At 52.4% G+C, this 17,308-nt stretch overlaps 1 protein-coding gene across 3 annotated transcripts in view; it reads left to right on the plus strand.

Moving 5' to 3' along the window:
- The first annotated feature begins 1,086 nt into the window (after positions 1 to 1,086).
- The window catches only part of GRAMD1B (GRAM domain containing 1B), a 154,296-nt gene continuing 138,074 nt past the window's right edge, over positions 1,087 to 17,308 (plus strand). For all 3 annotated transcript variants that reach the window (XM_054579482.1, XM_054579483.1, XM_054579485.1), the window contains exon 1: positions 1,087 to 1,486. In XM_054579482.1, the coding sequence (XP_054435457.1) occupies positions 1,113 to 1,486 (374 nt within the window). In that variant the 5' untranslated portion in view covers positions 1,087 to 1,112. The remainder of the gene's footprint in view (positions 1,487 to 17,308) is intronic.

Here is a 17,308-nt window from a genome sequence, read left to right on the forward strand (position 1 = left end):
GCTGTAGTGTTGCCGGCGTAGCTCAAGATGTGCAGGGATCCGTCCCTTTTCCTTCGCGCTCCTGCGCATTCTGCTTCTTGAGATCCTCTGTCTGTCCTTCCTTGGTATGTCATGTCTGCTGCCTCGGCTTACCCTACAGAGCTGTCCTCTCCTCAGCCTGTCATTTCGGAAGCAGCCTCCGGGAAACTGCTGCTCTCCCTTTGACTACGCCAGGCTTCCTCTGCCCTCACCCGCGCCCCAAGTAATTCAAAGAAATCACTTGCCTTAGGAGCAGGGAGCCAGCGGGAGAAGCCCCCCTCCCACCTAGTTTTCCCTCACGGGTGTCACGTGTGGCCTTGAAGAGTGAGGACTGAATCCCTTGGTTTCCCCCTTCTGCTGGCCCGCCCTCTTCCCCCAGGAAAATCCGGGAGTGAGATTAATGAGCGCTGCCTGGCCAACTGTCGCTGAGAGAAAGTTTGGTTTGTGATCCTATTTCATTAGGCTGATTGGAGCAGCCTTCAGCCGCAGGTAGAGTCCCTCCCGAGGGAGTCCACGTACAGTTACACTCGCTGTCACCGCCAGCGCCTGCCCTTTCTGGACAGATGTGACCTCCCCTCACCCCCTCTTCCCCCGCTCCTCCTCCTTCCTTATTTTTATCCAGCGTCTCGCTTCCTCTCTCTCTTTCCTTCTCCCACCTCTGCCTCTTCCCCTGCCCTCTGCCTCCCTGCAGCGCCACACCGGCCCCGCAACCAGGTCTGCCGCACGCAAACCGCCGAGAGCTGGCCGAGCCGCCTCCTGGGGCCCGGGCTGCCGAGTCCCGCTAACGCACCGACGCCAGCAGGCGAGCGAGAGCCGCGGAAGAAAAACAAGCGGGCGCGCGCGGGAGCCCCGGGAGGGCGGCCGGTGGCCGGCGGGCGCGGACGGCGGCGGACCGGCGCGCGCAAAAGTTAGACTCCGGCGGCCGCGCGCCTGGCCGCGCTGGTCCCGGCGCTCCGCGCCCGCGGCCCTTCGGAGAGGAGCTCGGTCTTCCTGCAGCTCGAGCCGCGAGCGGCGCCCAGCGCGAGAGGGCCGAGCGCGCCGGGCGAGCGGGGAGCAGAACGCGGCCGGCAAGAGCGCGGCGGCGACGCGGACCCATGCCGGCGGCCAACCTGATGGAGAACCTGCAGCTGCCCGCCTTGCAGGTGCCCGGGCCGCAGGGCGCGCCCGAGGGCAGCCCGGTCCGGTCCAGCTCGTCGACCCCCACGCTCCGCCGCCGGCGCTTCAAGATGCACCGCACGAAGAACGTGCACGAGCAGAGCCTAGAGGCCGGGCTGGCCCGGGACCTGCCGGGCGTCTTGGCCCCTGGCAAGGAGTTCCTGCAGCTGCCGGCCATCGAGATCACGCCCTCCAGCGACGAGGACACCCCATGGTCCAACTGCTCGACACCCAGCGCTTCCCCGCGCCGAAAACGCTTCCTCCTCCGCAAGTGGCTGAGGGTGAGGGAGCGGAAGGAGTGCAGTGAAAGCAGGTAGGTCTCTGTTCTGCCCCGGCCATTGTGCCCAGCCTTCTCCCTCTCCCCAGATCCCCAGGGCCGTCGGGGGCCGCCAGGGCACCCCAGCGGAAACTCGGGAGGAGCGCAGAAGCCCTTCGCCCCAGTACGCTACAGGCACCGAGGCGCCTGGCACGGGGTTAGTGGCACTTCAGTTTCCTGGCAACCCAGGGCGAGGGGCCAGTGACTTTAATAAAGTAAGAACATCTTACACATTGGCCAGGGGCTTCACACGCATTTCCTCTCTGATCCTACTGCACAATGAATAATAAAAACCATACCAGGTAATAGTTTTTGCTCCCCTGTCATGTGCCAGTCATAAGTGAGCACTTCACTGTCTAGCTCTAAATATAATCCTTGCAAAAACTCTTTAAGGTGGGCACTAGTGCTGTTTCCACTTTACAGGGGGAGATAGCGGAAGGGGAGAGACGCTAAGGGGCTTTGCCACTTAGACTTAGATTTCTAAATACTCCATTTCAATTTTTGTTATTTTATTTTTGGCAGCACCAGGTTGCCTCTTCTGAATCTGGAGGCCCGCAATTTTTTGGCCTGGGTAAAGGCGGCATTTGAATAGTGCGGGAAGTTCGCTTTCCCTATATGGAGAACCGGTGTAGAAAACCATGGGCAGCTCTACGCAGCCTGGGCCAGGAGTGGTGTTGGAGCCAAGGGCATGGCCTTGTGGAGAACCTCATCCATTTATGTTGAGACTGTAGGACCCTGTCCCTTAACAGCGGTTCATGCCCTTGGGTGGGCGGGTAACTGAGCAACTGGCCACCTTCCTTGGGGCTTCTCCTCCCCAATCTGATCAATCTCATTCACTTCAACTCAACAAGTACTTGCTGAATGTTCTTGGGAGCCCAGCCTGGTACCAGCTCATGGTGACTGTTGGGGGCGGGGAGATGGGACTGGATAGAATGAGGGGATGGGGAAGTTGAGAGGAGGGATGGGAGGTGACTTGGACCCGAAATTAAGATGTGAGTTTCACTGATACTGAAGTGATGGAACCACTGGAAGACAGTCTCTGTGTCACGTGGCACTGACTGTGCGAGAAAAGGGGAGACAGGCTGTGGAAGGAAGAGACTCAGACCGTTCCGAACCCAGACAGATAGCACAAGCCAGGAGGCGAAGTGTGAGGTCAGGCCCCATCCGGAGAGGGAGGCACTCCAGACAAAGGCCTAAGAGCAGGGCAAGCCAAAAAATATAAAAATAAAAAATAAAAAATATGAATAATAAAATGGCAATAAATACATATCTATCAGCAAATGGATCCAGAAAACAAAATAAATGAACACGCAGAGCAGAAACAGACTCAGAGATACAGAGAACATTCAGACAGTTGCGGGGCGCGGGGGTTGGGAGTGCAAATTCGTGGTTGGAGGGAGCCGCCGGCTGAGAAGCGCAGCGCAGGGACTAGTCAGCGCTGTTCTAACAACTCTGCACGGTGCCAGGCGGGCGCGAGATGTATTGAGATGGTCCCTTAGTAAGTTATTTAATATCTCATCACTGGGGTATACGTGTGAAACTAATACAAATTGCATGTGAACTGTAATTTTAAAAAATGAAAAATAATAATAACGTACTAAAAAAGAACAGGGAGAGCCTTCTGTCTCTGGGAGATGGTGTGGGAACCGCCGGGTCACACCGAGGATGGATGGGTATCCTGAGCCTCCCCAGGGTCGCCCTTTTCCTGGGCATGGCCACTGGTGCGGTTGTCACCGCAGGCGCAGGGGGAGAGCTTTGTGCTGGGGCTCGTGCGGACCTGGGAGAACAACCCTTTTTGCCCCCGTTGTATGTCCTGCTGCCTTTCCGTGGCGCAGAGGGAAACAGACACTTGTGGTGGGAGCTAATCTTAAAATGAAATAGTTCAGTATGGTTTGTGGGCTTTCTCTTGCAAGGAGAGACACCCCAAAAGAGACCCCGTTTTGATCTTGAGATTCTGTCACGCAGGCTGAGGACAAAATATGGGGAAAGGAGTCCTGCGTTGCTGGCCAGTGTGGGAGGGGTGGATTTGGTTAGATTTAAGGAAGACTTCCCTGGTTTTGAGAATTGTCTAAGGGTGCAGTGGAACCTTCATTTTTGTTGGAGTAGGGAACATACTCTTAAAAAAATCAGGAAGGATTTAAGACAGCTCTGTTCAATGGTGGCTTGTTGCATTAGAAGAATATATACATATTTGTATAAAAAGGCAGACTCCAGATTCAAGCCCAAATTTGTGCTACTCCAATCTCTGCTCTTAACCACAGTTGTACTGCCTCCTGTTGGAGTCTGTCTGGATTGTGGCTAAAACAAAACCCCATCACTGTTAGTCCCAGAATGGAAACGGAAGGCTCCTTGGAAAGAAAAGAAGCAACCAAGTGTAGGTGCCCAACAAGATTCCCTGAGAGGGAGGCGGCATTCAGAGGCATTAGAATACAAAGAATATTGGTGTTAAAACCAGGAGGCTTAGATTTACATTTGAGCTCCATCACTGATTAGCTGTGGAGTCTTGGGCCTCTCACATGAACTCTGTGTGTCTCACCTCCTCCGTCTGTGGAAGGGACCCCTGTGGGTTAATGGGAGGCCTTAAGAGTAATACACGTGAAAATGCTTTGTAACTTCCCCCTGCTGTGCAGGGGCGAAGGCCCGGTGCCCCCCTTCTGAGCGTCTCACATGAGTGGGTGTATGCTTGAGAGAAGGAAGTTACATACTCTCTGGGGCCTGGAGTCCCACCTGGGGCTGCTCGCACGAGGCAGGGCTTGGGCCCAGCGACTGGAAAGTGACTGCTGTGGCTGGGATGAGGGGCATCCAGCACACCAGCCCCAGCATGACACCTTCACATTCCCACCCCGGCCGGTCCCCACACGCACAGAAACGCACCCAGAAAAGCACATTAGGCCTGCCCTGCATTCTCTCTGATGTGGTAGAAGGCAGGGGGCTGGGGTGGGGGGCGGGCAGGGGGAGGGTGCTTGCGGATTTTAACCGCTAAGCTGAAAATACGATGAGGAACCGGAGTCCCCTTCTCCCCAGCCCTGGGGAGGAGGGAGTGGAGAAAATGGGGATGTATTGGCATGGTTTGGGGTCCGAGGACCAGGAGTTTAGCACAGAAATATACCAGGTCCAATTTTGTCTGGCTCATCTTTGTATCTTCACGCCAGGCACTGTGCTTGGCCTTTCATAGGATCCCCAGATACCTGCTGATGAATACAATACTAGTAAGTGAATGAATGATTCCTTTTTCCTTACTGTTTGGAATGGCATTCTCTTTATTCATGAGTCAGGGAAATTTCCTTGAGGGAATGGGTCCAGAGCTGAGGTTTTTGTTTTGTTTTGTTTTTAAATTGAGATACAATTTACATACCATGCAATTCGCTCATTTTTACATTGTGCAATTCAGTGGTTTTTGTTACATTCACAAATATGTGCAGCTATTACCACGGTGAATCTTAGAACGTTTTCATGACCTTGAGAACAAACATGGACCCTTTATATATTACCCTTAATCCCCATATTCCTCATCCCTCCAGCCCTAAGCGACCTGGACCCTACTTTCTGTGGAGGCTGTTGGAATAGGGACCACAGCCTGTTGCTGAAGGCAGTTTGGGAGTGTTAGCTTTAAGGTGAGGATGGATGGCCAAGTGTGGCCTTGATGAGGGTGTGGAAAAGTGAGGGTGGGGAGGCAATGGGCCGGCAAACTGATTTATGCGAAGAGTTTGAATTTCAATGAATCAGCCAGCCTACAAAGATGTGTTGAGATTCTATAGACAGGATGCTTTATACACAGAGGATTTGACTCAATAGGGAACCATTGGAGGTTCTGAACCCTGGGAGGCACCTAATCTGAGCTCATTCTTGCTGTTCAGTGTGAACGGGGTGGTGAGGTGGAGGCCAGAGCCTTGCACGTCGTCCTTCCAGGGGTCCAGCATTTGACCTAGGATGGCTCCGGGTTGCTGTGCGCGCCCGGTTGCCCGCCGAGCTCTCTGCATGACGCAGCTGAAGTTGGTGAGGCAAGCTCTGAGAATGCACGCCGCGCGTCTCCCAAAGCCCAGTGACCGCAGCTGCCTGTGGGCATTGTTCAAAACCCAGCGTGAGCATCAGAGCCCTTCTCTGACCTGCTGGGTGATGGCCAGGTCAGAAATTCGGTGGAGCCACGTCGTCCAGGATGGCACCCTGTCGTTCCCTGGAGAGGAAGGGGAGCTGGCCAGGGCCCGGTAAGCAGGCGAGGGTGGCCGACTGAGGCACAGAAGCGCTTCTCCGCCCCTCGCTCCCCGGGCCGCCCTCTTTAGTGTCGCCATGTGCACCATCGTGCCCTCGGAGGCTCTGTCCCCTCTTCTGTCTGACATACCTACTAGCTGTGGCTGCTCACAGTCCAGCCGGCTGGCAGCCAGAGTCTTGTCGCCCTGGGGTCTCTGGGATTTTGCTCAGCTGCCCCCTGACCCCGGGCGCAGCCTCTCACAGATTCTGCCCGGCCTGGATGGCCATGGTACCTACGTGGTGCCAGCCTAGCTGGAGTGTGGGTTTGCCGGTGAGGAGTGCACGTTGCTGGTATGTTTATCTTGATTCTTCAACCCCTTCCTCTTACCTTTAGGGCTTGTCTCTCTTCTGGTTTCAGTTCGGGTTTCCGGGGGGCGGGTAATCCAAATGCTCCACCCCTCAGCTCTGTGCACAGGGGCCTGGTCTGAGAAACATGGGGAGTGTGGGAGAGAAAAACTCTTAACACAAAACATCAAACCAGTGCACAGGAAACATCAAACAGACGCACCGGAAACCAGCAATGTGTCAGCAGATTAAGTCATTAATGAGAACTAGATTAGGCGAAACTAGAGAAATGTCCACCAGACCTATAGTTCCTTGAGGGTGGGGACTGCCTCACTTTGTGCCAAGTTCTGCTTAGCTCCTTGAACGCACAATCCTGTTGTATCCTCAAAACAACCCCCCAGGTGAGGTTTAGGGCCGAGGATCCTGAGGTTCAGAGGTTAACTTGCTCCTGCTGAACAGAAGTGAGAGTGAGACTTGATCCCGACTTTGTACGGTTTGCCCAGGGCCTGGAAACAGTCGCCCACGTGGCTTTGAGAGGCGCACAGGTGGAGGGGGCGGTGCTGCAGGTCAGAAGGTAGAACGAGGTTGGAAGGATAGGGAGGCCGTTGAGGAGAGAAGCAGAGGGGTCGTGGGCAAGCACGGCCTGTGTGAGGCTGGTGCCCCCCGGCCTGGGCGACCTGGCCCGTGAGGCACAGCCGACCTCTGGGTGTCGATGCGGTTCCCAGATTCCAGCCCCGTGGGTTGGTTCACGCTGGCAAGGCTCCTCTCTGGCAGCTGGTGCCGCGAGAGTTTCCACGGTGGCTATGCACTGGGGGTGCCAATTACACGTCAGGCAAGAGACCGGGAGGAACCTGGGGCAGATTAACAGGTGATGATTCTGCCCTGCTTGGTTACTTTCTCCCAGGTATTAGCTATGCACCAGTTGCTGTGCCCGGCACGGATGCTGGTTTCTAGGGCAGCTCTGAAGTTATCATTGAGGCGTCTGAATGACTAAGCTGCCGGAGGGGAATTTCCTGCCTGTCCCCTGGGCAAGCCCTGGCCTCCCGGGAGCCGAGAGCCATGGTTGCCAGGTTGCTGTGTGTACAAGGGCTTTATGGAGTCTGAGGGCTTTTCCTGGAGCCTTTGCTCTGTTGCAGTTCCTTCCTCCGCAGCCAAATCGGTGGTGACTTCCCAAGGGGCTGCCGCACCTGGTGTGGAGGAAGGTGCGGCCTTTAAACATGCCGGGGTGGCGGGGTCTGTGTGCTCTCACCTCGTGGCTCTAGAGCCCGAGGAGCCTTCCGTCTGTCGGGGGAGATGGGAGAGCTTCCATCAGGGTGACAGGGGGCAAGCAAAGGGCCCCCCATGTGCGGGGAGGGGGGCAGGCCCGGGGCGCTCCGCGCCGGTGAAGGGACGTCTGGCTGTGGCCTCCCAGCCCCGGTGACACTGTGGGTAGCCACGTGCCATCTCTCAAAGACAGCCCTGCTGTCAGATTCTCCTCCGTTTTCAGACGCTCACAGGATACCGTTCAACGTCCTCACAGAACAGCGTGGCCGTGTCTCAGCTACGGCTGGTGGTGGGAGAGGCGAGGGATGGGGAAGTGCCGCCTTCCCGGTCCAGGCCCTCCCCCGAGGCACGGAAGGACGGCAAGCCAGTCAGTCCTCTGCATCTCCATCCCGCTCTGACTGGGGTGAGGATGGTCGTTCCCTCCTGGTGTGTGGCCAAGATAAAGGAATGGCACAGGCCTCCCCCCTGAAGCCTGGGCCCGTTTCTCTCAGGTCCCTGGAGCTTCCCCATTCTCTCTCAGGCGTCCCTGCCTCAACAAACTGCTGAGATACCTCTGTTCCCGGCCGCGGCCTCTCACCTCCGCGGCGACCCCAGACGTCCCCAGTCTTGCTGCTTCTGCTCAGCTGGTCTAGTCAGGAGGTGAGGGCACTGAGTAAAGGGACCAGAAAACGCAAATAACAACCCACTTGGTTTCCCCCTTTCTTTTGCCACTATGGCACCAGCATTTGCGTGGGGGCCTGGTGTAGGGGGTGGGGAGTGCGGTAATTCTTGTAATATTTGCCCAGCAATAAGGAAAATACTGAAAGACAGTGGACAGTTAGCTTAGTGACACGTTTTTTGCATCTCTCCAAGGGTCTTCCAGCTTATTGCCTTAAAGTAAACTTTTATGGTATAAAAGTCAACGAATATTGCATGTGAGTTCATATAAAAATTTGGAGTAGTGGGGAAGAGGGAAATAGTTGATCATTTATCATGCTAACCCAACCGACAGCAGCATGCTGGGCACTCCTATCTCCCTGGGTGTGTTCTCACTCCGGCCTTCTCAGTTGAAGACCTTCCTTTCTCTTTCATCCTCCCTTCTCTACCTGGTACCTGTAGAAGGTGAGGGAGAACATGGGTCCAGGGGCGAGGATGGGTAAGTCTGTGAAATAAGGGAAAAAGGAATTTCTGAAGCACCCCTTCTGGAGCGGCCATTCCCGGGGACACCTCTCCGATGCGGGGAGTCTTCTCACCGGAGAGGAGGCCACTTAGCCCGTCCTCGTGGTCTCCGGGCCCCACGCTGGGATGTCGGCGCCAGCCTGACCGCCCAGAGCGGCCAGCCTTGGTCCGCCGGGCTCTGTTTGCCCGCCGGGTCGTTCCCCTCTGAAGCTCGTTCTGACCTCTTTGCTGACCCTCAGGGTGGGATGGAGCGGCAGAAGCAGGGTTACTCTGAACAGGGTGTTTTCTGGCTTCCCCAGAAAACAGTGTGCCCTCAGCTGGGTGATAATGAATTTTCTCCAGCTATGTCTGTGATGACCCACATCCTCCGGACTTGTGAAGATGTCATTTAAAAAATAAAAGCCTCCTCGGAAGGAGGGTTGTGCCACCTCTCTCAGTTGCTTCTTTGTGGCTTCAAACCGTACAACTGAGACACTTTGCCTAGGATGTGACTGAAATCTGCACGGTGCACTTCAAACTCATTTTCTTTTGCTTCGTCCTCAGTGAAGATGAGAGAATTTCTGGTCCTTGTCCTTTGAGAATATTCCTCAATGTTAGTGACTTAGGCTGTCCCTTCCAGATTCTGAGGGCGGCCCTGGCTTTGTTCTACCTGCGTGGACCGCCCTGGCCCTGCGCGGGGGGCGGGGCAGCCCTGCGGACTCCTTGGGGGGATTGGCAGCCACACGTGCCAGGCGACCGGGCCGGCCTTAGAGGTGAGCCGAGTAGAAGGTGGGCCGCCCATTCAGACAGTTCTCAGGAACAGAGAGCGTCCTGTCTTTCTGAAGTGGCATCTCCTTGCTTGAACTGTTTTCCTAAGTGCCTCTGTAGTCCTTTCGTTGGCATGCCTTTGGTTAGCATTCAGAGGCGTTAGGCTGATGACGTAGTTACCCCAGGAGAAGTGAATTTCGCAGTTCTGCAACATTTATTGGGTGCTTCCAGGGAACCGGGAGCCGCGCTATGTGCTGGGATACAAAGAGGGAGGAGCTCGCAGCCTGAGTGGGAGATCAACATGCAGAAGGTAATTTGGGTACAATATGGAATTTGGACTAAAGTGAAGAGAAAAAAAAAAGGTCTGAGGAAAAGATCTGCTGGGCGCGAGAGGAGAGAGGAGGGTCCTAGGACCTAGATTTCACCACCATGGTTCCTGCGCCTCTCAGAAAACCAAGCCTTCGTGGTGGGTGGAATTCGTGGGGTCACTTCAACTTGGAGCAAACAGAGCAGCCCCAAACCACGAAGCGGCACTAGAGCACAGGACTCCCACAGCCCCGCCCGACGCTCAGGGCACCCCCTGCCGCGGGGAGCGCGCCTGTGCCCAGGGCGGCGCCGTGTCTTCGCCAGTGCAGCCGGAGAACGCAGACAGGCCTGGGTGTCGCTGCGGACGGGCAGGGTGCCGGTGTTTCCGCGGGCAGCTGCCCGGCACTGGTCCGCGACGGGCCCTCTGCGGCCGCGGGGGTGCGGGCTCCGCCGCTCGCTCCCTCTCTGGATGGCCCTGGGCGGGCTGCTCACTCTCGGAGCTTTGGTGTCTTTCTCATTTCTCAGGTGGACAGTATACATTTCTTCTTTGTCTTGTAAGACAAAACTAAGTGGATGGCTATGAAGGCTTGTGTCGTTACCGTTAGTGAATAAAAATGTGATTTTTGGAGGCCTTGGAGTCGGCTCCTCTGGTGAGTGTCAGCTGGAAGAGTCATTCTTTGTGTCTTTGATTATTTATAAGATGTCACTTTCCGATCTGATAGATGAGTTTTTGTCATCTACGGGCTACTCTTGTCTGTCTTTTCAATGTCGGTGCGCTTAAGGCTCTAATTCCAGGCTTCTAATTCTTCCTCCTCTTGCTCGTCCTCCTTCCCGCTCCCTCCTGCTCCTCCCCCTAAACCCACATGCTCTCCTGGGCTATTTCATCCATTCTCTTGGCTTTGGTTATTCCTATGTGATGCTGACTCTCACATTTATACATTTATATCTCAGACCTCATCTCTTTTCTGAGCTTTAGGCTCATGCACAAGACATTTCCACAGGGATGTTCTTCAAAACTCAGCTGGTGCATCTCTACTTGGACCCGTTGTCTTTCCCTCCGACCAGTCCCGCTCCGTTCCTTGCACTGAGGATTGGCTCCCCTCAGCGTCCCACGGCTTCCTGGCCGTGGGAGAGCATGCTCTTCAGCCTGTCTGCCTCCACCACTGGTGCACCTGCCCAGGCCATGGGCACCTCTCGGGTGTTGTTCACGCCCCCTCCTACCTGGCTCGGTGACCACCTTGCAGCTCCTCCCCTCCCTACTCCCTCAACCAGGGACCCGGCCCTCAACCCAGGCACGTGCCCTGACTGGGAATCGAACCGACGACCTTTTGGTTTTCTGGACGACGCCCAACCCACTGAGCCACACCCGGCAGGGTGCTTCTCCCCTTTAATTCTGCAGCCCGAGGGCTCTTCGTGATCTCACATCTGCTCCGCCTCCTGCTTCTTGTACAGCTGCACCCAGGACTCTGCCTCCAGCCAAAGTAACCTTTCAGGGCCTTCTATTTCCAGGTCTTCAGAAATGTTGCTCGTCGGATAGAAGTCCTCTTTGGTGACACTGACCCAATTTGCCACCCCCAGCCTGTCTCCTTTGGATCTTAGCTTAGTTATCCTTTCCTCTAGGACGTGTGTCTGACTCAGGTATTTATTACATTTGTGTTTCTGAATTGTGATTACTTGGTCATGTTGAATCCTTTACTAGATCATAAGATGTGAGGCAGAGCCATTTTATTCAGTGTTGGTTTTATTTATTGATTTTTAAAATGTTTATTTATTGATTTTAGAGAGAGAGGAAGGGAAGGAGGGAGAGAGAGAGGGAGAGAGAGAAACATCGACTTGTTCTTCTATTATTTATGTATTCATTGGTTGATTCTTGTATGTGCCCTGACCGGGTATCGAACCCACAACCTTGGCATATTGAGACAACGCTCTAACCAAATGAGCTACCTAGTCAGGGCCTCAGTGTTTGTTCTATTTGGTGCCTGATGAACAAATAATCAAATGAATGAAGGACTATAAGGACATTCTATTATCATGAAATTCTATTATAAATCATTTTGCAAAGCAAAAAGTTCTGTTGAAACTGAATAATTACTACCTCATATACCATTTCTATAAATCTAGATTTTTTGTATTGGTTTATTTGTGTGTTTTAAGACTGCGGGCTTCTTTCATATTTTTTTCTTTGTCCGTGCCTTCCATCAGATTGCAAATGCCCAGGGGTCTGAGACTACTATTCTTCTAAGGGTGGTCTCTATTTGAGAGTCGGATTTGGCACAGTTAGAAGGAGAGTGGTTGATCTGTCTCAAAACAAGGCCTCGGACCGCAGGGTTGCATTAGGAGCAGTATTTGGGCTGATGGTCAACCTGGGGCCCGGGTAAAATCTGCAGATAGTGGTTAGCCTTTTCCCACCTTTGAAACTCTAGTTACTTGGGCACCTTGCCGACAGGGAATTGGTTTATTTTCTAAAATGTGGACATCAGGAGTTGTGAAAGTAATGTCTCGCACCCTGATTCGAAGAGAGGAGGGAATGGGGGAGGAGCTGGGGGCCACTGCCTCCTCTCCCGTGGAGAGTGGGGCTTCACTTAATCAGTGAGGGCGTTCTGGAATGCAGACGCATTTGTCGCTCTGACAAGAACCCGGGAGAGGATGGAATTAGCTGGGGCACTCTCTGCAGCTGTCAGATGCCAGAGCAGTTGTTCTGGTGCATGGATGCTTTCCTCCCCTTGGCCCTCGTGGAAGCTGAGAGCCAGAGGGTCGCCAACAGAAACGGCCCGCTCTGACGCCATGTACGAGAGCCTCCAAGGCAGTCCCCAAATGCCATTCACTGAGCCGCCACAGACTGTGGAGCCTTGAACTTGGAGCCCAGGGAGGGGGTGCAGAGGAAGGAGGGGACCCTGACACTTGTCGTTGGGACTTATAGGGGCAGAGAGTGGTGTCCGCATGGGCACAAATGAGAGCAAAGTGGGCAATAGTGATTTATCATCGTCTGTAACCCTCTCGAAGTGATCGACCAGGCCACAGGCTCCGGGAAGGCGGCGCAGAGTGTACTTATTCTGTGCACTTGCCCAGCTCTCAACACGTTGCCTGGCCCAGTATCCTGGAGCCCATTGCTTCATTCGTTCCTGCGACCTGTGGGGCAAATGAATGAGCACATCCACTTGGCACGCGGGAAACTGAAACTCTTGAAACGTGCCTACATTCATACAGCTAAGTACTGAGGTTGTGTTGTGTCACTTTTAATTCAGGCCTTTTTATATGTTGTGCATAATGTATCTGACATGACACAGGAGGTTACATACGCGGGCTGACAATGTGGGTTATTGAAATACACAGGAAATGGAAGGTAAAGACCGAATGTCGTAAGCAGCTGATTGAGCATGCGTTCACTCCTTGGAAGCAGCCGCCCCGTGAAAAGCTGCGACTGCGTTCTCCCCTTGGTCCCCTTCCCTCGTGGAGGGACACTGTCACTCTTCAGGTTCCCACAGTGAGGAATGTCCAGATTCCACGTACACTTCCAGCTTGGCTGCCACGAGCTGGCCCACTGAGTCTGGCCTATGCTCTTCAAGGACTTCGTGTAGTTTATTTAGTGTCCATTCATTCATTTGTGCAACAGAGTTTTATTACACATCTATGAGGTGGCGATGTAAATCATACCAATGCGTGTAAAATTTAAAAGCGCGACAGGGGCACCCAAGGAGAGACGCAGTGACAGTTCCGTGTGGTGTCCCGGTCGTTGGCCAGGTCTTGCTGTGAAGACCACCCTCTCTAGCAGAAGGCGGTCCTGAGTAACTGGTCTCTTCATTCCACAGAACAGGCCAGGATGGCTGTGCTGCGTTGACAGGGAATCCTGGCCATGGCATGGGGTCACCAGGCCTTTCTGCTTCTCTTCTTTCTGGTAGATGAAGGACCATTGAACTTCCCTTCGGTTTTTCCAGGAGAGGGTGGGCAGTGGAAAAAACAGTTTTTGCTTTGTTTTTTACCAGCACCATTAATGCAAAGGATTCAAAAGTTAGGTGCTTTCAGGTTATTATCTGTGTGTATTTCTGACTTTATTCCTTAGAGCCATGGAGAATCTAGAGCCCTGGAGCACCTACCCCTTTTGCCCCCCATGTTAAGGCCCCTTTGGGTGACAGGTGCTGTTAAAATAGTTCACTTTCACTGTCTCAAACAGGTTAGCAGTATCCTTAGAGTAAGGGACAGCTGGCACCATGCAGAGGACTCCAGACATACTCATTGAGTTTAGCTGGGTAGGTAGCTAAGAATATGAATGAATGAATGAGTAAATGAATGAATGAATCATTGAAAATAAACGTACATTTAATATATATAAATATTACGTGTGTGTGTGTGTGTGTGTGTGTGTGTGTGTTTTAAACCCCAGGACAGCTAAGTTGCTCTTTGGCCATGGGATGATGACTCAATTATTATCAGCGATAAATTTTCATTTGCATGTTGAATATGATACTTGCCTTCGTGTCAACAGTTATGTTAGATCCATCTACCCCAGGGAGACTCAGAGACTTGGTCTGCCCTGTTCTAGGTGAGGACAAGAGGAGCCCAGCTGGGGCTGAGTGACGGCGTATCCGAAGACACAGGTGGCTACCGATTGCGAACTTGAGAAGGATTCGGGACAGCTGGGAATCCAGTGTGTTTCTACCTCTTCCAGGGTTATCTTTGAAACATACCGTTGATAACAGCCCAGGCGGACACTTTTCCTCACCAGCAGGGGATTTCCCAGCGACTGTGGTGACTTTTTCCCAGTAGCAATTTCCAGGCTGCGTTCGGGGAGAAGAATCCCAGCCTGGAGCAAGCCCCCTGCCCGGGGCTGCTCTGCAGGACCAGTGCATAGGGGGCGGGGGCGGGGGCGGGGGGCACCTACCTGTGGCCTGGCTTGAAGATGAGATAATAACCATGAAGCGTCTCTCAAGGTGCCTGAGCACAGTAGGTTCTCACTGTCTGCGGACTTCCTTTTCTTACCCTTCCTGTACATTTAGGGAAAGATGTGTATTCATACCGGTAGTGTTATTTAGGGCCCATTCGTCAGGGCTGAAGGGCCCGCACTGGGGCTGCGGTTGTTTGTCATTGTGGCACCTTTGCTGAATCATTTGGGGTTGGCAGGCCAGGGGGAAAGCGGTGGTCCAGAGGGTGGTTAGGGCTGTGTGTGAACAGCTAAGACAGCCTGCACTGTCTCGTAGGATTTCCTGGCGGCCTCTGGAACCTGAGCTCCTTCTTGCAGGTAAGGGAAGGGGGCCAGTAACCAGCCATGGGGGTGCTGTGCGTGTCTGAACATCCTGTGATCTGGCTCCATGAAGCTTTCATTGCAGCTTACTCACTACTGCCCCCATCAGGCTCTGGGAGGGAATCCGAGTGAATGGAGGGCAGGACTGCCTGCCGAGTGTGAAATGCCTGACCTTCTGCCATACCAGGTGTAATTAGGAGAGGAGATAGAGAGTGAGTACTTTCAGAAAAATGAAAAGCTCTGGCGAGGTAGCTCAGTTGGTTAGAATGTCATCCTGATACACCAAGGTAGCAGGTTTGATCCCTGGTCAGGGCACATACAAGAATCAACCAATGAATGCATAAAGAGATGAAACAACAGGTCAATGTTTTTCTCTCTGTCTCTCAAATCAACAAATAAGACATTTTTTAAAAAAGGAAAAATGAGAATAGCGTGTGAAAAGAGCCCAGGTAAGATGTAAAGATGGCCTTGAAGAGGGGCAAGGCCTCTGCGAGGTTAGGGTTGGTTCCGGGTCTGCTCTGCGGAGCTCAGGCCATCTTTCCGAGCCTGTGTTTATGGGCCTAGGTTCATGCGATTCTCTTATTTTGAGAACCACTTTAACTTGTTATATCTGAATATCTTGTGAGCACTTAGTCTTATATTAGAGTGTTGTGATCTGTTTTATCCCCATCGATACCAACAATAAATATCATTTGGATGGGTAATGTGTAAGAGCCATGTTTACTATTTAGGAAAGTAGGAAAGCAAACATTTAAGTTTATTTTGGTCTTATTAGAGATATAAAATGAAAGAAGAAAATATTTGATTAAACTTAAGCTATGGTTTCCTTATGACTGCCCAGAGATGCATTAGGATGAACTGAAATTAAACAAATTCACTAGAATTTCCCTCTGAGTTCCTTTCAAATTAAAAATGCACGGAGACCGGCTGGCTGTGTGCATTCACATCCAATTGGTCAGTCATTTATAGCATGTGTTATGCAAATGGCAGTGCTGACCCCTTACCATGGCCCACGGGGCTGAGACTGCAGACTGAGCTGTTTAAAATTCAACCCTGGCTGGTGTGGATCAGCGGGTTGGGTGCCAGCCTCTGAACCAGAAGGTCACTGGTTCTATTCCTAGTCGGGGCACATGCCTGGGTTGCACACCTGGTCCCTGGTTGGGGGTGTGTGAGAGGCAACTGATTGATGTTTCTCCTCTTCTTTTCCTCCTTCCTTTCCCCTCTCTCTGGGGAAATGAATAAAATCTTTTAAAAAATTCAACTCCTGCAGGTCCGGTACAAGCGGGATAAAGGGTAATGGAAAAATGCAATACTTTTTTTTTTTAATTCAACTCCTAGGAGAAATTGAAACTGCAGTTAGGTTAGATATTAAGTATTGGTGGAGCTTAGCCCAAGTGACCCCATTTTGGGCCTGTTGTTTCTTTCTAAGAAGGACACCCTAGGTTTTCCCCTCGCCTTCTCCTATCGCCTGCAGTCAGTCCCCTCCCAGATCTCTCTATCACCCTTCCACTCCCTCAGCGCAAGTCTTCGTCCTCTGTGCTCTGCTGAGAAGAAGAATCACTTCAAATGGTATAGAAATGTCTGAAAGAATTGGGGTAGGACTAAAGGCCATTAGGCAGTCTTGGGTGAGACCTTTGCTAAGAGCACAGGTGGTATCAAGCAATACAGAGGGAAGCTTGATTGCAGGACGTGAGGAGAGAGTTGAGAGGAAGTAGATGCAGCTAGGGGAGAGCACCAGGTAGAGGAGAGCAGGAATGGAAGGAAAGCAAACGAGAAGGATGAATTCAGTACTTAAATATGATGAAATAGTAGTAGTCTGAGCCCATTTTGTGTATTTGCCTTCTTGGGGCAACTGGGCATCACAAATGCCAACGTATCTCATCAAAATGAGCTCAGGTGTGGAACCTGTCCATTGCAATTTCATTTATTATCCTCTCACCAAAATCTCCCTGAGGAGACAGTGGCCATAGGGAAGAGTGTGAAGCAGATTGTTTTTTTGGATCTAACGGACCCCAGATTAAGAAACAATGAAGGACCAGGGTTGTTTCCTGCTCCTCATAACCTCCCAGCCCTTCACTGCTCAAACGTGAGTAGTGAACAGAAAAGACAGAGGAGAACAGGAGGACTTTGAGTGATAAGAACACACAGGGTACACACACACACACACACAAGCACGCACGCAGGCACACACACACAGTTAACTCTGCAGACGGGCAATTACAGAATAGAAGTGGAGGTTCTTATGGGACTAGTCCTTTGCACTCCTTTAACTTTTCCCTATAAAGAAATTTATAGGGAAGAACAGAATGGAGTTTGAATTTAAAAAAAAAAAGAAAGAAGAATATTATTTTCCTCAAATACTGAGTTTTAAATGAGATAGTATGGTGTGGCTCAGTGGGTTGGGCATCATCCCACAAACCACAAGTTTGCAGGTTTGATTCCCAGTCGGGGCATGTGCTTGGTTTGCGGGCCAGGTCCCTGGTATAAGAGGCAACCGATTGATGTTTTTTTCGTACATCGATGTTTCCCTCTCTTTTCCCCTCCTTTCCCCTCTCTCTAACAATAAATAAAAT

This window comes from Pteronotus mesoamericanus, unplaced genomic scaffold (genome assembly GCF_021234165.1).
Source record: "Pteronotus mesoamericanus isolate MK-2021 breed Mesoamerican mustached bat unplaced genomic scaffold, CSHL_Meso_final contig_53, whole genome shotgun sequence".
In the NCBI taxonomy this organism is placed as follows: domain Eukaryota; kingdom Metazoa; phylum Chordata; class Mammalia; order Chiroptera; family Mormoopidae; genus Pteronotus; species Pteronotus mesoamericanus.